Source organism: Camelina sativa, chromosome 6 (assembly GCF_030686135.1).
Source record: "Camelina sativa cultivar CO46 ecotype springtype chromosome 6, ASM3068613v1".
Lineage (NCBI taxonomy): Eukaryota > Viridiplantae > Streptophyta > Magnoliopsida > Brassicales > Brassicaceae > Camelina > Camelina sativa.
The window spans coordinates 1,902,995-1,922,562 of NC_141885.1; the positions used below are offsets into that span (position 1 = coordinate 1,902,995).

At 34.1% G+C, this 19,568-nt stretch overlaps 4 protein-coding genes across 5 annotated transcripts; 1 reads left to right on the plus strand and 3 right to left on the minus strand.

Annotated features, from left to right (window-relative positions):
• Nucleotides 1-741: 741 nt before the first annotated feature.
• On the plus strand, nucleotides 742-2,058 carry LOC104790100 (uncharacterized). The gene has a single exon (XM_010515796.3). It carries the CDS (start codon nucleotides 844-846, stop codon nucleotides 1,855-1,857), a length of 1,014 nt encoding a protein of 337 aa, XP_010514098.1. The 5' UTR covers nucleotides 742-843; the 3' UTR covers nucleotides 1,858-2,058.
• Nucleotides 2,059-2,181: 123 nt separating this feature from the next.
• Nucleotides 2,182-5,066, minus strand: LOC104790101 (putative WRKY transcription factor 3). The gene is made up of 4 exons (XM_087455714.1): nucleotides 4,239-5,066; nucleotides 3,089-3,774; nucleotides 2,822-2,983; nucleotides 2,182-2,732 (listed from the first exon to the last, which is right to left on the minus strand). The coding sequence occupies exons 1-4, from the start codon at nucleotides 4,695-4,697 to the stop codon at nucleotides 2,501-2,503; spliced, it is 1,539 nt and encodes a 512-aa protein (XP_087311840.1). The 5' UTR covers nucleotides 4,698-5,066; the 3' UTR covers nucleotides 2,182-2,500.
• A 3,206-nt stretch (nucleotides 5,067-8,272) lies between these two features.
• LOC104790102 (uncharacterized protein At5g01610) lies at nucleotides 8,273-9,896 on the minus strand. Its single transcript, XM_010515800.3, has 3 exons — nucleotides 9,624-9,896; nucleotides 8,918-8,972; nucleotides 8,273-8,814 (listed from the first exon to the last, which is right to left on the minus strand). Exons 1-3 carry the CDS (start codon nucleotides 9,831-9,833, stop codon nucleotides 8,432-8,434), a joined length of 648 nt encoding a protein of 215 aa, XP_010514102.1. The 5' UTR covers nucleotides 9,834-9,896; the 3' UTR covers nucleotides 8,273-8,431.
• Nucleotides 9,897-14,608: 4,712 nt separating this feature from the next.
• On the minus strand, nucleotides 14,609-17,657 carry LOC104790103 (xylan glycosyltransferase MUCI21-like). 2 transcript variants are annotated; one of them, XM_010515803.3, is made up of 2 exons: nucleotides 17,367-17,657; nucleotides 14,609-15,898 (listed from the first exon to the last, which is right to left on the minus strand). In XM_010515803.3, the coding sequence occupies exons 1-2, from the start codon at nucleotides 17,494-17,496 to the stop codon at nucleotides 14,655-14,657; spliced, it is 1,374 nt and encodes a 457-aa protein (XP_010514105.1). In that variant the 5' UTR covers nucleotides 17,497-17,657; the 3' UTR covers nucleotides 14,609-14,654. The 2 variants fall into 2 exon arrangements, with proteins under 2 accessions (XP_010514105.1, XP_010514103.1); XM_010515801.3 differs by having other exon boundaries at nucleotides 14,609-15,910; nucleotides 17,367-17,605.
• Between the last annotated feature and the right edge of the window lie 1,911 nt (nucleotides 17,658-19,568).

The following is a 19,568-nucleotide window of genomic DNA, read 5'->3' on the forward strand; positions in this document are numbered from 1 at the left end:
AATAACAATAAATATTATGTCATTTATAAAACTTCAACCAATAAGAAAATATACGGAAAACGATATATTTCTCCAAGAAAATATCATATCAAGCCAGATAGAGCTCAATCTATTACTGTGTGCTATATATCTCCGAGAAAAATATTTTCTCAATCTATATCTCTCAGACTCCATAGTTAAAGATCTAGATCTCCTTTAAAACATAGTTTCCACCTAATTACCCACAAACATCGGTTTTGCTCGGTTCACTATTTACTGTACCAACTAAATAAAATAATAAAACAAATATAACCTAATTTCCGGAATTAAATTATTAAAACAAATTAAAAGAAAACTATACATACAAAATTTGAGAAAATATTATAAAATAATGTAAAAAGCCTTCAAACTCTTATATAATAGAACTGAGAGAGAATTAAAAAAAAATATGAAAAGTTCATATTCAATATTAAAATGTTACAAAATAAAATCTAAAAACATGTCTATTGCTACTTAATTATTCTCAATAATTTTTTAAAAATTTTACCCGCATTATTACGCGGACCATATCTAATATTATATAATTAGAAACGATGTAAATTAGAAACGAGTTTTTTTTTTACGGTATCAAATTTAATAACAGCACATTGAAAAGGCTAATTTTGATTGGTTAGTTAAGAGGTGTGAATAAGATGGATTCATCCCTGTTTAATTGACCTTACCCGACCCGAGTTGACCCAATTCGACCCTATCCGACCCGATTTGACCCAAGTCTACCCTACCCGTCCAACAATTATCTTGAAGCAAAGTCTTCGTCATGAACCTCTCGATTGATTCTTCTACTAACTAAACTTTGCGTCTTCAATGGCGACTCCATCTCCATCTCTATCCCCATCTCCGGTGAATCTATGGGTAGTCTTATCAGAATCAAAACGAATCATCAACGCTCACTCACGCCACTTCTTAGCTCTCTCCGTCCTCTTCCTCCTTCCTCTCTGCTTCTCCGTCACAGTTTACCCTTCCGTCTTCCGCCTCATCACCGATCAATCCTCCGCTTCTCACAACAGCGTCTCTCTCCTCCGCGGACTCCATGATTCTGATGTCGTCGTCGTCGATACCAAAACGACGGTCTTGCTTCTAATCGCTTACATCGTTGTTGTCACCGTCTTCAATCTCTTAGCTATTGGATCAATCGCTTACAGTGTTTTCCAAGGATTCTACGGTAGACCTGTGAGATTTATCTCCGCCGTTAAATCGAGCTTCGCCTCGTTTTTACCACTCCTCGCTACTTTGATTTCATCCAATTTCATCGTTTTGGGGCTTTTTCTAATTCTAGGGTTTCCAGCTTTCTTGTTGAATAAGGAATTCGATTACGCTTCTCCGTATTTCCAAGCTGTCACTATGGTAGTAACGGTTATCTCGATTCTAGCTGTGGTTAAGCTCTATGTGGATTGGATTCTTGCTTGGGTTGTTGTTGTTGTTGAGTCAGCTTGGGGGTTAGCTCCATTGAAGAGAAGTAAAAGCTTGGTTAAAGGAATGAAAAGTGTTTCTTTGTCTATTATCTTCTTCTTTGCTACAACGGAGTCGGTTCTAGTCTGGATCAGTACCGTAGCTGCCTCGGCTCAGCTCGACGATGATGGTGGGAAGTTGTGGCCGAATGCTTTCTTTGTGCTGCAGATTGTGATCACGTCTGCTGTTTTGACGCTGTTGATGCTGTATAATCTTGCTGCGACTACTGTGATGTATATGTATTGTAAAGCTGTTCATGGTGAGCTTGCTTGGGAGATAGCTGAAGAGTTTGCGCGAGAGTATGTGAGTTTGCCTTTTGATGAGGGTAAAGTTCCTCACTTGGTCTCTGTAGCTTACAACAACATCTGATGATGTATGATGATGAAGTAAAGGTTTCTGTTTGTTTTTGCGTGTTTAAGGTAGTGTTTGAAAAATCTAGTCTTTTTGTATGATAAAAGCATGTTGTGTAACTTTTTGCATATACATTTACTGTTCTTGTGACTTCAAAACTTTTGTAATGTCTCTGAATGATCCAAACTGGTTAATCCGAATCAAGATTTTTATTCTGAATTGTCAGATTTTTAGGTAAGGGTTAACTTAGATCACTCAGAATCTCTCTAGAAGCATTAATCTTCAGTGTGAGATTTCATTTGTATAGAGACATTGTTATTATAAGTACTAAGAAAACAAACATTTAATCCACAAATTTAATCTATTACAACAAGAACAAAAAAAGGATCTCTGTAATTTTTGTTTTCCCCATGTACAAAAGAATTCACATAAGACCAGAATCCTGAATCTGGTTTTTACATTACCTCCTAAAAGCTTCTACGATTACACAAAAGATTCCAACATGAAATAAAAGAACAAACCTTTAGACCTGTAATATCAGAGTTTCTGTCCATGGAGACCTGTGGTAATTTGAGTAAACATGTAACACAACAGGTTCATTATCCAAAAAAAAGATGATTCATTAAACTCACAGAAGCTCAAGCGCCTTCTTATGCTTCTTCTATATCTCTTCTTTAAGCCTTAAACGCGCAACAGGCTGTTGTTGATTATAGTTACCCGTTGAGTTGTTGTGTTGATTGTTTGGTCTTAACTGATGGCTGCTGGTTCTAGCAGCAGGAACGTCGTGGTTATGTTTCCCTTCATAGGTTGTTACAACAGCTTTCGGGTCATTTGCTGCTCTCTCTACATGTTTCCTTACTCCACAAGCCGGTGTTGTACACTTATAGTAGCTCCTGTGAATTAGATCAAAGAGCATTCATTAAGGAAAAAAGACCGATGAATATATATAACTTTAAACTAGATGACCGGTTTTTGTTGTAACCTTGGATAAGGATTTCCTTTGACTACTTTCTGACCATACTTGCGCCACCTATATCCATCATCTAAGAGATCAACTTCACTCGTTGTTTGGACAATAATCCTAGGCTCTGTCACAGTTTTGTGCGATGAAGCAACTGGTTCTGAAACCCGAACTTCTGTATTTCTGCAACATTTAAAGATTGTCTTAATCTCATCAGAAACACCAATACACTCATAAGAGATGAACGAAAGAGGAACAGTCAAATCTCTTCAAAGTTTCTTTCTTTACCTTCTCTTGGGATCAGGCTCATCCACGTGTTTTTCTCCCACACTAGTCTCTGCATTACCAACCTCCTCACCATCACTTGCTTCAGACATCTGTTCTGTTGTCGTAACTTGGCTTGTTTCTTGGTCCCTCTTAGTCTTGTTGAGACTGCTGTTACTGGTTTGAAACTGAGTTGCAACATCAGAATTTTTAGAACTCCCGTTATTGTTGCCGCGCTTTTGAGGAGGTTCATGACTGTGCTGACCCTTGTAGATGATCTCTGTCACTTGTCCATCGAGAGACCTCTCCACTTTCTTCTTGACAGGACACGCTTGATGCGTACATTTGTAGTAACTCCGAGGAAAATCACTCCCTTTCACTTGCTTCTGCCCGTATTTCCTCCAGTTGTATCCATCATCAGCTGGTTTGTCAGCATTTTGAGGCTGTGACCGATGCTCAGAGACTGATATATCCGAAGTTTCTCTCTGACCCTGCTGCGATGAATCTTGAACCGGCGGCGAGGGAATCTGGGATCGATGCTCAGTAGAAAATGTTGGAATCTCAATCAGTGAAGCTTGTTGTTGTAGTTGTTGTGTAGAGGAAGGATACTCAGATTGTTGTGATTGCTGCATATGAACATAATTATTGCCTTGAACAGCTTGTGCAGTGACTTGTGCTAAAGCTTGTTGGTGTGTCATACCAAATGCTCCCTACAATACCCCAAAGATACAAAACAAGTCAAAACAAATTTCAAGTACATACTTAAATGATTTAAAGATTCAAGATTTGGAATAGAGAAGGTCAGAGAGAATAGTTACTAATGATGTTCTTTGTCTGAAAGTTTCCTGCTTTCTAAAATATATACATATCTTTTTTTTGGTCAAACAAATATATACATATCTATTCTAAAGTTCCTTCATTCAAAGATTCAGATACCCAAAAAAAGCATCCCTAATTTCTCATAGTCAAATTTTCCCAATTTTGGCCTAAAATGAAGAACATTATCCAGTAAAATAATTTGGATTTACATCTATAAACCGAATGAAAACAAAAAACTTGAAAATAGCAACAAAAAATCCAAAAATCACATAAAGTTCTTCACTTTTATTTACCAAAAACAGAACTTTAAAAAAAAAAAAAACTTTGATTTTTGTTATTAACGAATCTCACACACCTGAAGAGGTGAAAAAAGACCAAAGAAGCTCGGAGAATCCAAAAGAGTCGCCGGACTTAATCCCGGCGGTACAGTAAACATCCCCGGCGGTTGTGTAATCATCAATCCCGTTGGTCTTTTCTGTTTAAACCTCGGGTCAACATCATCCCCACCGCCGCCTTCACCGACAGAGCTCACAGGTGTCTGATGATGAGCAGTAGCAACAACAGCAGCGGCGGCAACAGCAGCAGCAGCCGGAGAAGCCATAGCTCCAGCTAAAAGCTGAGAGAAAGACTTCAACTCATCAGGATCAGAGAACAAATTAGAGACGAGAGTCATGGGACCAGGACTAAACCCAACGCCCCCGCTAAAAAACATTTCACCAAAGGGTCGAGGAGGGAGTGAAATCGTTGGCCGTCCGGTGGATGGTTTTAGTAGCTTCGACGGTTGTTGTTCTTGGTCTTCCTTCTTCTCCGCCATCGATTCCGATTTTGAGAAACTGAACAAAAAAAACCCAACTCACAAAAAAAGATATTTCTTTTCTCTCTTTTTTTTATAACTTTTTTTAAATCTTAAATTATACAAAATTCGTGTCGTGTTTCTTCTCTCTTTCGCTTTGTTTTTTTTTTTTTATAATAATTATTTCTCTTCTGCAGTCTTTTTAATGGGAGAGATTTTTGTGATTTTCTTGTGTCTCCTCCTCAAGCAGATCTCGAAAAATATTAGTTTAAAAAAAAAAATTGGTTGCAGGATAAAGTCTGCGGTGCAGATACAAAAGAGAGTAAACTCTCTGTCTTTCTCATTTTTTTTTATCTATTACTTATTTTTTGTAATGATTTATTTATTATTGTTTCAATAATTCGAGAACAATTATAATTCAAATGTTTCGTTTATGAAAGAAGTGAAATATTATAACTTACTCGAATTTTTCCCAAAAAAAAAAAATTACTACAACAAGCAAGAGTCAAATTAAGATTTTTGATATATAAATTACAATTTACATTACACGAAATTGATTTTTTTTGGTTGACTAATACATTTGGTTAATCAGCTAGATTGATAAAATATGGAGATCTATTTATAAAATAACACGGTGACACAATCTGAAATAAATGATCTATTGAATTTTTGTACATTTTTAACAAATAACACAGTATAATTTTTTACGTGATTATCACATTATTTGTAAAAATTTCTACCAAAAAAAAATTATTTGTAAAAATAAAAGATGAATTTTTTTTTGATTTTTTAATATAGAAAGTCTTTACCACTTCATTTTACAAAACTTCTTTAACCAATATATATATGCACAAGCTGTTTAATACTGTGGATGTATATAAACAAAAACAAAAAACAAAAGTTACAGATTTGTTTATTGAAGACAAGGATCTAAACAGATTTTCCCTTTTTATAATTTACGTATTTATCTATTCATTATGTGTGAAATTATTATATTCTTTTGTTTATTTTTGTAGTAATCGTTGAGATATGATTGGCTAATAAGAGAAAAGGGAGTTTATTTAGAAAAAGGGTGTCGGTCCATGTATAAAAAATAAAACAACTGTTCTGTCCCTTTAAAGACAACGAGTGTGTATGTGTCTCGCAAGTCAACCAGCAGCTCTTAAGCACGACTCGACGGGTTTTATTAACCAGCTTTGAATTAATTGTCTTCACCACGTTCTACTAATCCGATTACGCCACGTGTACACACTTTATGAGCCCGGAAGTTATGGTGGAATCGATTAAGCCGCCTAATCCTAGCTGCTACCGAACAAGCGTATGTTCATAATTTAAGTTAAGCTTATATCATAAACAGATACATTAATGATTTATGAGTTTTGTCGTTATGGTTTTATGCAGCTCATTGTTTGATGAAATCGATTTGGTAAATAATAATTATTCTTCTTGGGTAAAATGGTGAAAGAAGAGGAAACGTGAGGGTTAAGAGATAAAGTGAAAAGCGGATTTGTAAAAAACAAAAAAAGGAAAACCGGTGAAGGTTTTGGTTTCTAAAAGGACTGAAAATTAAAAACGTTTAAAATAGAGAGAGAGAGTCGTCGCCGGTTTGCTAGCTCTGCTTCTCCGGTTGCCCTTCTGGCGCCGGAGAGGGCTCCGTCCTTTGGTTTTCATTCTTGTAGTCTCTTAGTTGTCTTCTCCCGTTCCTTGTCTTCCTTTCGCCAGCGGTTTGGTGACTCTCGATGGTGGTGGTTCCGGTGATATCTCGGCGCGTGAAGCGAAGTCTCCGTCAGGTAGTGGTTGCTGGTGAAGGCTCTGGTGCGACATTGAAGGACAGAGTCGATTCTATGGCCAGATCTGGCGAATCTGGGTTGGCGACTACGATTGTTTCCGGCGGATTTGTCTCCGGCGGTTTGTTGGCTTCGGTGAGCAATGAGAGATGAAGCTTCTCTTCGGCAAGCTTCTGCGGTCGGGTTTGGGTTCTTATTCAGATCTTACCTCTCATTCCAGCCACGGCGGTGTCTTGTAGCAAGGAGCGGTTTGTTTGGTTTCAGTCCGACCAAGGTGTGTGCCTCCGACGGAAGTGATTTAGCTCTTCAATCTTGCACTGCGAGGTGATGATCTGCTATTATGTGTTCCAATTTTTAATCTTGAGAAAATTTGGTTATTATATGGTTAGATCGGAGATGCATCTAGTTCGTCGGTTTTGTCTCACGATTCTTGGTCGGGTCAGTCGGATGTATTGTCCGTTTTTAGGTTTAGGACCGGAACAGTGAAAGCCAGAACGACGAAGCTCTTATGATGATGCGCCTTCAGGTGTTGAAGCTATTGGGAAAAGTTCTACATGTCGATCCAGAGGTTCTTATGGCTGGGATTTGTTTTTTTCAGTATTAGTTTTGGTATTCTCTGTGTTAGTATTTGTTTTCGTGTCATTAGGTTAATTTAGGTGGTTTAAGAGATGACTTCACTCTGAGTCGTGGTGTGTTGTCTATCTCGTCATGGTTAAAAAATGTAATGGTTTTTGATTATGTAGCGTTAGATCCGCTAGTGTTCCAGGATTGTACTTGATCAACCATTGCATTTGGTCCAAATCTTTAGTGGTGAATGTATTTGCCTTGATTTGGTTGTATGATCTTAGTTAATGAAAAGTTGACTGTTTAAGCCAAAAAAAAAAAAATAAATAAATAAAGTGAGAGATGGGAGTTAAATTTTAGGTGGCAGCAAACAAAAAAAAAAACAGAACAACTTGACTATTTGGAGGGCCCAAGTAGCTTTGAAAACGGGCCAAAGAGACAACACATCCTTAATATCTGTAGGACCCGACCGTGGAGCCCTTTTCATTCATTGCCCCAACGAGTCGCGTCTTCCACTTATCACATCGACTTGGAGATGTAACATTTCTAATTACAACAAACATGGAAACGGAAACAAATAAGAATCGAATATAAACGAAGAGACTGATGATATACGTAAGAAGTAAATCGTGTAAAAGTGCCAAAACATATTGTTGGTACAAAACATATTTTGAGACTGATTTTAAGTTTCAATAGCTTATCACATTTCTACTATTGAAGGAGATATGATTTTGTGTGAGTTTTTTATATTGAGCCGACCATAAATGCTAAAAAAAGGCAATTGTAAAGTTTGAGTTTGGTAAGTAAGATCACTTAAAGGACATTTTTTGTTTTTAAGACTCGGATCCAAACTTTTCTTTAAAACATCATTGGTGTAAATCATATGATCCAATTTTTTTTTTTTTTTTCGGCTAATTAACAGAATTCTTGAGTAAATGAGCAACAAATTTTGTTTAGGTTTCGGTCCTCTCAATCTATCTAGGTAGGTGGCCAAAAAGAAGAAGAGGAAGACCATCACATAAATTTACTTGAAAGGTTCATAAAATAGTGACCTCCACGTATTTACTTAGGCCATGGACCATGGTGATGATATCTTGAGACCCATTGTTGTTGATACAAGCAAAATCTTTCAACAGGATCAAGCAAGAACACAAACAAATCCATCTTCAGAAATGTCAATCAGCTCATAGTCTTTACAGTTGACATGTAGAGCCTTCTTACCAATTCAAGAAACCAGAATTAGTATTCTGTGGTACTATATTTGTGATTGCTTGAATAAAGGAGGACAACGAGAGTTATATAAACACATTGCCTTTGAATATACCTCTTCCCACAATGCAAATATAATCCCAAATAAAATTCATGAATCAAATATGATAATAATAACCATTCAAGAAAATATCCTTAGAACTCTCCAACGACTTTGATAGCATCTTGAGGCGTGTCGTAGACGTTCTTGGATCGAGATTTCTTAACACCAGCAGTAAACCAGAGCTTGTCAGACTTGGAGCTCTCAACTGAGATTGTTGTGACTTTAACCCAAACCAACACTTTTGTCTTCATTCCTTCCACACCCATCAGTTTCCCTCTAAGCAGAATACCTTTCACGCGTGTTGCGTACCTTATCGCTGATCCGTCTTTGAATGTGACTTCACACGGTGAAGAGAAAAAGACAGTGAGCTTGTTCTTGGTCTCATCGAATTCGTAGCAGATTATGTTTTCTGGGAATAGTCCTGGTGGTAAGTTGTATTCTTTGAGAAGATCTGGTAAGCTTTTCAGTGGTTTTCCTGTTTTAAAGAGAGAAACACAGAAAACAGATTAGCAAGTTAGGAACTTTAGCATCTTTGATTTTGAAACTATGGTAGCTAAATTGGTGTATGCTAATAATACCTTTAAGCTTGTTGAAAACCCATTTTGCCTTCTCTTCAACAGTAGTGGAGAAAGTCTGGAAAAGAAAATGAACATTATATTACCATTTGAAGCAAAGCAATGTAAATCCTATCAAGTATCAACACAATGATTGAACAAATAGCAAAAGCCTATGAAAACAATCATTGTACTGAATCAATGAGACAAAAGGAAAGACAAAGTGTTTGAAGAATGGTCCTAGAATTCATATCTTAGCACAACTAAAACAAACTCAATAGATAACACAAAATCGAGTAGAATTTGGGTTTCTTGCCTTGTCGGTGTAGAGCTCTTAGCTCAAAAGGCAAGCACATGTAACACATTATTACCAAAACAAGAATCCTCTTTCTAGTCAACAATGACTTAAAAAGTCAGAATTACAAAACCCATCTAAGATCTTCCTAGATGGGTTTCAACAATTCTAATGATCTTGAGTAATTTCCATCTTCAATTGGCAAAACCCATCTAAGATCTTCCTAGATCTATGATTCTTCTTGTACAATTTTAGAAACATCAACGACACCAGATTTAACTAAAAGAATCGCCTTTTTAATCAAACAACATTACACTAAAACAATCTAAATTCAAACAAGAATCGCATGCAAGAACCCAGAAAGGAAACGAAAAGAAACAAAATCAACATCACGCACAAAGAAAGAAGAAGATTCCCTATTGAAGGAGCACTCACAGTGAGGTCACTGGTGATGTTTGCGAGCTCTTCTTTAGCTTTCTTGGAGATCCATGAACCTCCCACTTTAAAGCTCGTCACTTTCGTTAACGCCTTCTCCATTTCCTTACTCTCTCTCTCTCTCTCTCTCTCTGAGTATCTCTGAGAGGTAAAAAGACAAAGTGACAGAGCAGAGTGATAGCTGCGGCGACTCTCAAATTCTTTCTCCATTGGCCAAAAATAGCTCAAAGAAAATACATATTGAACCGAGGGTGTTTCAGTAATTTAACACATCTACTTTTTGTATTTTCCGCATTGATGGCTAAAGTTCAAATTAATAAAATTGTTTAAACAATGATGAAGACTCTCTAACCGTCTAATTAATTTTGAAATTACTAAAATAAAATTATTTTATGGTTTTTTCTTTGAAATCTTCATTATTTGAAAAAAATGGAATGTATTATAAATGGAATGTATTATAAGATCCTAATTTTGATTAATGATATTATGGTTCAAACTTCGAAGGTACAAAAAAAAAAAAGTGCAAAAGCTTAGTTTCAACGCGACTAATCCGATTGAATAATGAAATAGAGATGCCTTGGGGGTCCAATAGAAGATGACACTGATGTTACTGAGAAAAATAAATGTGTTAGATAATTAAGATTAGTTTACTATTATTCTTCCTTATTTTTTTTTTTCATTTTTCTCTCTTTATTCAATTTGATGACTATTTTTTATTTTTGTAATTATAATTATAAATCATTTTTCTATTTTTTAAGATCCATTTTCTATCTTTTAAGATCTATTTTCTAATTTGTTTTTTACATTGAATTATAATTTATGTTCTAACTTGTTTTTTAATATTATTCAAAATTAATATTTATCATTTACTCATGTGTATGTATACGGTAATAATTTTTGTGTTTGCGTGTACGTAAATAGTTAAGTAATTTGTATATTTACCTTTTAAAATATGTTTGCACCAATGTATCTTTATAAAAATACAATCCAAAAATCCAAAAAATTTAGGTACAATTTAGAAGCGAATTTATTTTTTATCCTAGTTTACCTAGGGATGGGCATTCAAGATTTGAGTCGGATTTGATTCGAATTTTTTCTTAGATTCATGTAATTTAGATAGGATAATTTATTATATGTTTTGTTTTTATGACTATCCTGTATTGTTTTGTTCAGGTAATGTTTATAGAAAAATACTTAGGTACGCTTGTATTCACCTCCTCCCCTATCAACCAATCAAAATCTTCTATCTAATATTTCATTAAAAATAAATCAAAATTAAATTAAAAAACAAAACAAATTAAGGAAACAAATTATGTCACTACCATAGAACAGGCCATTTGCGACTCCTATAATAGTCGCTCATTAGTAGCAAATAAGGGTTATGCGACTACTTCGCGACTATTTCCGATGGTCACAAAAAAAAAACGGTCGCAAAATATGTAGGTCGCAACAAGGTTGCTGATTTGCGACGGATTGCAGACTCCATGATATAGTCGTATATTAGGGGGGTGTATTGAACTTGACATTTTAAGTGATTTGTGTAAAAGTTACAAATCATATGTTATTCAATCATGAATTTTAAAAAGTCTCATGAAATCCAATGTTATTCAACTGATGATTTAAAAAACTACTTTGAAATCCACTGTTATTCAAAACAGTTTGTGGATTTGGATTTTAATAAGTTTTAGGGATTCTGGAGGATTTTGGAGGATTTATTTAGTTAAAAATACAGAAATACAAATCTCATGGTTTTAGGTGGGATTTGAAAGAATTTTACCATAAATCATATCAACTCCCCTAAAATCTATCAAAATTCAAAATTTTCAAAATCCCATCAAATCCTCCAAAATCATTGTTTCAATACACCCCCCCCCCCCCCCCCCTTAGAGTTAAATATGTGACAAGAATTGGTAGTTGTACATTTTTGACTAAACCGCAACGAAATCTACATAAGGACAATTTTGTGACTATATATAACAGTTGTATCCTTGCGACGGTTTTGGGAGTGTATGGGTTTAGCGACTGATTACGGACAACTTATTAGTCCCAAAAGGGTTGTGAAGTCTGTTTTATTGTAGTGGTAGTTGAGTCGCAAATTACTCTTTTATTATTGCGACTAAGTTAAGACTCGTTATGTCGTCGCTAAGGAGTTCGTTTTTAGTAACTATTGTGCCACTAGGATTAAAGCTTTTGTAATTTGGATTAGTCGCAAAGTGGTTACATTTTACGTTTAGGGTTCACATATTAGCTACTTGCCAATTTTTGGATAATTATATCCTTTAAACAAAGAAACAAACCTTATCTAGTTACATTTCTTCCCCTTGAGTAACCGATGTACTTACATCACGTACATCAATTATCACTTAGTATTTAATAAATACTTTAAGTTTCTGATGTACGTACATCACGTATATCAAAAAAAATAAAATATACGTACACACCAATAATAAAATAAATAGATGTACATAACATCAAATTTACTTATAGTGTACGTCCACAACAACAATGACACAAATAATTCGGTGTACCAAATTTCTCTTTTCCAATATATGTACACAACACCAGTGAAACAAATAAATGTACGTTTGATTACCGCCATGAGCAGTTCCACTTTGAGGAATACTCAGAACCACAAATGGCCAAAGGGGTCAGAGCAGCTCATGATCGCCTCAACAAGCTTTAGCGATGGGGGAAGGCAAGAGACAAGGCGCTCAGCAGTTTCACCAAGACCTTCACTAACTTCATGAGGAAGTTCAGCTGCTCGACATCCACTACCGCCATCCCTAGGTCTGTCCCCGAGGACACCAGACCCATGCAAGGTCGTGCTTCAGCGAGCCTCGAGCGAACTCACCAACGAACACCTTCTCCGATCCATTTTCCAGCTCGCCAATCTTCATATGTTCCCCGGAAACGACGCCAAATTGATACTAGGGTTTTTGTGTGTCTATCCTAGCAGGTTCAATTAACCTTATGTAGTTATAGTATTTAAGGTGTCAATCCAAATGGGATGATGTTAGTCACTCAAGATGCAATCAAGATTTCACAAGGCAAGCCAATTTAAAGAGAGTATTTTTGTCTAACAACCTAAAGTGATGAAAATGCAAAACGGAAATGAGCTAAGGGACTAGAAACGAGAATGTATGACAGGAAGCAAAAATGAATGAAACTATATTACGAGTCTAAGCAAGAATTAGATAGCAAGATCAGAAACAGTTCATGATGTAATAAAAATCAGAAAGAAAGAAGTCTTAAGGATGGGAGTAATTTATGTGGAGTATCCTAGTCTACAGAGTGTTTAACATGTCACAAGCAATCTATCCCTACACAATGAACATCACAACTTAGCTAATCCAATCTCTTGGCAAAAGCTACTCAGACTCAACCACTTCCATACCCAGCTCTCGCTAGAGAAACATGGTTAAGCAGGCATGACAAACAAGTTCATTCACGTCAACAAACATCCTAGACAACTAATCTCTTAGGCTAGGAACGTAAGTCTCTGGCACTAGTTGGTCAGACATTTCATCAAACACCTTTTGGCTGTGGAAATGTCTCAAACCTAGTTCCAATTGATCAGAGAGAAACTAGCATTTCTAACACTAGTCCAGAAGGGAATCATACAAATCAAAGCTTAAACATTCTACATCATATGATCTTCCACCTAGTCTATCCCATCCCCAAGAACTATAGCACTACTCAGATCCGGAAATCATCACCAAAAATGCAAACCCAGAAAACATAGTAAGATTAATAGAAATGAGAAGAACAACTTTGTAGAAGAAATCCAATGCAAAAACTCAATAAAATCAAAGCTATCTGGAATACAAGATCGGAGTGCGTTTTTGGTGGCTAGGTAAAACCTTAAGAAAAAGCGAGATAAAAGATGTCATGTCTCGGCAAAGACTTAACAAAATGTATATATAGTAGTCCAACATGGAAAACCCTACAACTTAAAACGACAAGGTAAGGAGTCGGTTTTGGGAATTCCCTCAAGCGTGTGAGACCAAACGTCTTTCTTCGTGGCATGTGTGATCGAGTCTGTGTGCGTCGAGTGGAATGCAATGTCATCGTAGCTCGACCTAGGTGACTCAAACAGCGATGGTTTTGGCTCGAACGACGTCGACTCGAACGGATCCAGTGGTGGCTCGAGTGGGTGACTCGAACGTTGGGACTCCGACGTCTCCTAAACACCTGAAATACTCCAAAATGCACGATGTATGCAAAGATGATGCAAGAACTACCTAAATATGCAAAATGTACAAAAGAGACTAGAAATTTATGCAAAACAACTAGTTATCCTAACTAAATGCATGACAAATACATGCTTAGCAGAGACAAAATATAGACATCAACGTTGCATCGAAGATATCATAATCTACGTACACAACAATAATGAAGAAAGTTTTCTGAATCCTTTGAATTTTTTTAATAAAGTTTAGTCTGAAATAATGTATAATCTATAAAACTTGAAATGGCAGTTTTACAGTTTGTAAATAAACCAACTTAGAGGACTTTTTATTATTATTGTAATTCACATAAAAAGATATAATAAATAAATATTGATCATTACGAGATATATGTATATGTGTTTTACTAAAGAGTTAGTATGTTTGTGTGACAAAATTTAATTAACTAATCATCTCACTCTAATTTTATTCACATTTATTTGATTAACAAAAATAAAATAAAATTAATATAAATATATTTTCTTTTCTTTTTTACCTTTTCTCTTCTTTTTTTTTACCTTTTAAATTAATTGAACAGTGCATCAGATGATTATTAGATGAATATTTTGTACAAGTGTATCAGTTGGGTTACAAAACAGAACTAGAATTGGCTAGTTACAACTTACAAGGATATAGTTGTCTATTTTTAAGAGGTGGCTAATATGTGGAAGCTATCTTTCACTTTGTCAAACTGTGAGAGAAAATTTTTATTGGGAGTGTTTGGTGAAATTTTCTTAATAATTTAACATCATACCCAAATAAAATAAAAATTCACAAATCATTATAGGATGGAAATAAACGTCAATCAACCGTTTATGCCCATAAAAAGTTTAGCTTTTTCGTATGCTTCATTCATATGTCTCCTAAACCTATTCACATCTAATCTAACATCTTGTTCTTTTAAATAAACGTTCATTTTAGTCACATTCCAATTCTTTCCTCTATAAGCAATCGGATCTTTCAAAACCAAATCACCTTTGTTATACTTCTCTATCAAACTGCTCTCTCCCACGTTTACCCCATACTCCGTATACTCCAACTTCATTGCCTTAGCCGGTGATTCAAAGCATGTTTTAGCCACCCAACCTAGGCCAACTGGAATAACTTGAACAAATACTGAACCGGGTCGAAGAAACAAGAAATGGGTTAATGCCGCGCCATGTACGCCAACCATTCCGTGGCTCGACTTTATAAGTTTATAAGCTTCTCGCAAACTCGTCGTTTTCGATGGTCTGAATAGTATAACCTCGAATCCGACTTCTTCAAGCATCTCTTTGATCTCTCTCTCGTTTAATATCACTCGACCAACGTTGCCATATCTACTGACCAATATTAGACGAGGCTTGGAAGTTTTGAGAATAGATAGGTTTGGGTTCAAGGCTTTGTCTAGGAGATTATGGAAATCCACTAACGATTTGGAGTTGGGTATTCGGGTCGGGTCTACTGTCATAGGCCCATGTGAAATTAGGCCTACAGTGGCTGAAGTGAAGCAATGTGTAGTAGCAACGTTTTCTTTGTCTAGTAATATGGTTTTGTGTTTGGTAAACGCACCTAGAATATCGATGTACCTCGACATCCACCATTCCTTCGGATTCACTACCACGACGACGAAATCGCGGCCAGGGTATACCGTATTGGCCGTGATGAAAAGCGGGATGAAACCGTCGATGAAATCGTGATAAATGTTTCCGGTGTAACCTCCAGCACTGAACACAATCGCCGGTGAATCATTTGTTATGTCACATGATCGGGTAAGGTCCATTGTGCGTGATGAAGTGAGTGTTAGCTCTCTGATCCTACGCATGATCCATTTTTCAGCTTTTCTTGGGTATGGCCTGATCTTTTGGACAAGTGGTTGTGTTGATGTGGCGAATATTGAGTCTATGAGGAGAGTTAACGTTCCGGTCTTGGGGTCGAGACTACATGAGCCGTTGATTGAGCAGAGATCGTAACTAGTGTGGGATCGGTCACATATGATTGTTGTTGCTGAAGTCATCTCTTGTGGGGTTTGCTTGATTCTTGTGGATTCCCATGTTTGTTGTATTGTACCTACAAAGGAAACTTATCTTATTTTTTGTTAAAAGGATTAAGAATGGACATTTGTAGTATGCTAAAATTGTACTTTGTTTTATATTTGTCAACCGTGAAAATTATGACAAATGGACGAAGAAAAAGTGAGAAGAGATGTGTTACCATTTCTGGTAAACTAGTAACAAGAGAGAAGATAAATATGTAGTAGTGCAAATTGGAAGGATAACATGTCACTATAATACCGATAAATATATAAGAAAATATCAATTTGGATTTGCATTATGGATTGAATAAAATGTAACCAGTTGTTTTTATCAACCAAAAAACTACTCATATTCAACAACAAAATATCCCATAAACACTTCACATGTCCGAGGCTGGCAGGAAATTTAATTCCCATTAATTTATACCTAACAAGTTTGTAGATCTCTATGTGATTCTTCTATATTTTATTTTGTAGATCACTGCGTATTAACTAGAGATCATATTGTTTGTTAAAAGAATCATTTTTTAACTCATCAAAACAATGACCAAAAAAAAAAAAAAATCATCTCATAGAGAAAAAGAAAGAAAAAATGATTCTTTTAACAAACAAGAAAACAAACATTTTATTCGACTAAAAAATCATATTACTTTTTAGTTGCTTCTTTTGACCGGAACTTAATAAAAGTCAGAATTATGCTTTACAACTTCTAGTAGAGCAGTATGCTGCATAAGCTATATGTTATTATATAGTATTAACATAGTGATATGTGATTGGTACAGCTGTTACCATTTAGACATAAAATTAAAAAATTAGACATTGTTAAATATATAAATATAGCATTTACTATAAATAAATTGAAACATTTTATAAACATAATATCAACTGAAATAATAACTTACAAATATTAAAATAAATGAAAAATATAGGTTTTTTCTAATGTAGGTTTTTCTTTAAGGTTAGGTCAAAAAAATTATTGAGAATTTATAGTAAACTATTGGTGATTAATAAAGGTAAAATTGTATTTTAATAACTTTAAAATCATTATGCTTGGGAAATGCTTTGTTTAGGAGCATTGAGCTATGAAGCATTTAAAAGCCTTTTATACTCCTTTTTGCTCTTTCAGATGCTTTTTAAACAAAACGTGATTGGGTTTCTAAAACCTATATGCTCACTTATATACAATACCAATCAAGGTCTTAGTGTTGTTTCGTTAGATTTAAAATCCAGTATAAAGTATGTGCGAGTTATTGATTAAATTGTCAAAAAGTGTTTTATCACAGCCTCTAAAGAAAAATCCCGTAAAATAACCTTTGTTTTTGGCTGAGGAATAATTTTGTTGGTGCTTGTTCATATTTTGTTTTTGTTCTTGTCCCAAACTAGTTTTGGTTTTTATCAGATGACAAAAGAAAAACAACCTTTTTTTTTTTTTGTAGTGGAAGAAGATGTTTAAGATTTTTATTTGCTTAAATCAAAAAAGTAATTTGATATATATTTACATACCTTGAGATAAACTTGACGAACGAAACAGTTGATGATCAAAGACGGAGGACAAAGCAACATACATAACCACAACGATCACCAACGCAACTGCTGCCATCGAATAACTCTTCGACGTGGTCTTCTTAACCATGGTTATATATATAACAATCAATTAATATATATTGACCTTTAGAGCTTCAAGAATCCTTCAATGGAAGATAAAAGAAAGAAAGAAAGAAAAAAGATCAGAAGAAGATAGAATGCAAAAAAAAAGAAAAATCAGTGATTCAGTATATATATACTTTTTATATCAAGAAGACTTTTGTCTTTTACAAAATATTTTGTACTGCCTTTTTTTATGTTATGACAAAGACAGTATAATTAATATAGAAATAATACTATATTGAAGTAGAAATGCTGATGCGTGGGAAAATACTATAATAGAACATTTACTTAATAATAGATCTCAATTAGAGAGTATGTGTTTACATCTATTAATTTACTTTTTTTTTTGCTATACCATAAAACTTTTTGTTTTTTTTGACATGTTTTAAATTATATACTTTAAATTGTTAAATAGACATATGAGTTTTTATATAATTAAATATATTTTCTTATCAGATGATTTTATTTCTATTGGAATGAAGCAATTATGATTGTTTTTTCTCTCTCTTTCATGCATGATGTCTTGTCTCTCTTCTTCATGCAAACCATCTTTGTAACAGTTAGTTTTATAAAATATTTGGCTAAATGATAGATTTTTCAAACATAATTAGAAAAAATATACAATCACTATTTACAATTGAAAAAAACACATTCACCACTGTTTAACTATTTCCACAGCATTGTTTTTGCCATTTAGGACTCTACTTAATTACATGTCATGCAATTGTATAGTCACTCCCATTTTTCCATTTTTTTTTATTTTTCAAATAATTGTTAATATAAATTTTTTTTAGAAAACTTTTGAAATTCTTTACAATTTAATATAAATTTTGTTTAATAATTTTAAAATATATTATATAAATCTTTGTATTCGTATATATTTTTTAAGTGTACAGATACACCTCATGCACTATTGTAATGGCTTGGCGTATCCCACCAATCAAAGTGTTTAAGATTTTAGCAATATGTTAAATTGGTGAGATCTTCTTGTCTAAGATCCACTCTCACTCGTATGCAGTGAAAACCTGTTGTTTCGTGACTTCGTCCTTTTGTCCCACATCGCATTATGTTAGAAATAAGGAAAAAAGATGGTTAACTACACGAAGTATAGAAGAATACATGGTCACATATACCAAGTATACTATTGTATTCTCAACTATACGAAGTATATGTATTACATGGCCACATGCATGAACTATATGACGTTATGTGGTCAACACCATAAACATACAATCCGGTACACTGGTCGACTGACTCCGGCAAAGACCGACGTTGACTCCGACGAAGACCGACGTTGACTTCGGTGTTGACCAAAAAAATGTATTAATTTTTTTTTCTATTAAAAATCAAAAATAAGAAATATTATATGTAAACATTTTTGTTTTTCATGATTAAAAAATATATTCAGTTCAATATCTAAATATTTTTATATATCTCTAACTTATTCATTCTTATAATTAGTTAATTTTTATTTTTAAAGCTAAAATAATGATTAATTATAAATCTTTGATAATAAGATTATTTAAATGCTACAAAATCATAAAATCAAATTCAACTACTTTCATTATAAAAATAATATGCAAAAGATTGAGTATATGACTCTTTACTTTATAGTTTGCATAGTAAATGTTGTATAAAATTTTAGATACTTTTACTATAAAATTTGCATACTCTTAATAACATGTATACAACAACAAAATAAATTCACAATATTTACTTCTAATATATAAAAGATAAACATACAAAAAAATTATTTTAGCTAAACAATATAGAGGGTATGTTTGCAAAAGGGTATAAAATAAGAATATTTTTGCATATACCTTTATATTACATCTTGAAAATAATTATCAATGATTTTTATTTAACTATTAGTTTATGTTTTAAAAATAAAAATTAACTAATTATAAGAATGAATACATTAGAGATATATAAAAATATTAATATTGAATTGAATATGTTTTTAATCATGAAAAACTATTATTGATTTAATATAAATTTTTTAAAAAAATTTAGAATACAATTTTTTTAGTCAACGCTGGAGTCAACGTCGGTATTCGC

What these genes read in the sequence shown, in the direction of transcription:
- LOC104790100 (XM_010515796.3), top strand. Translation starts at nt 844, where the DNA reads ATGGCGACTCCATCTCCATCTCTATCCCCATCTCCGGTGAATCTATGG.
- LOC104790101 (XM_087455714.1), bottom strand. Translation starts at nt 4,697, where the DNA reads ATGGCGGAGAAGAAGGAAGACCAAGAACAACAACCGTCGAAGCTACTA. An exon ending in GTCTTTTTTCACCTCTTCAG is followed by an intron (nt 3,775 to 4,238) that starts GTGTGTGAGATT and finishes GGGGTATTGTAG; the next exon opens with GGAGCATTTGGTATGACACA. An exon ending in AAAGGAAATCCTTATCCAAG is followed by an intron (nt 2,733 to 2,821) that starts GTTACAACAAAA and finishes TCTAATTCACAG; the next exon opens with GAGCTACTATAAGTGTACAA.
- LOC104790102 (XM_010515800.3), bottom strand. Translation starts at nt 9,833, where the DNA reads ATGGAGAAAGAATTTGAGAGTCGCCGCAGCTATCACTCTGCTCTGTCA. An exon ending in ACATCACCAGTGACCTCACT is followed by an intron (nt 8,973 to 9,623) that starts GTGAGTGCTCCT and finishes TTTCTTTTCCAG; the next exon opens with ACTTTCTCCACTACTGTTGA. An exon ending in GGTTTTCAACAAGCTTAAAG is followed by an intron (nt 8,815 to 8,917) that starts GTATTATTAGCA and finishes TCTTTAAAACAG; the next exon opens with GAAAACCACTGAAAAGCTTA.
- LOC104790103 (XM_010515801.3), bottom strand. Translation starts at nt 17,496, where the DNA reads ATGGTTAAGAAGACCACGTCGAAGAGTTATTCGATGGCAGCAGTTGCG. An exon ending in TTCGTCAAGTTTATCTCAAG is followed by an intron (nt 15,911 to 17,366) that starts GTATGTAAATAT and finishes AAATAAGATAAG; the next exon opens with TTTCCTTTGTAGGTACAATA.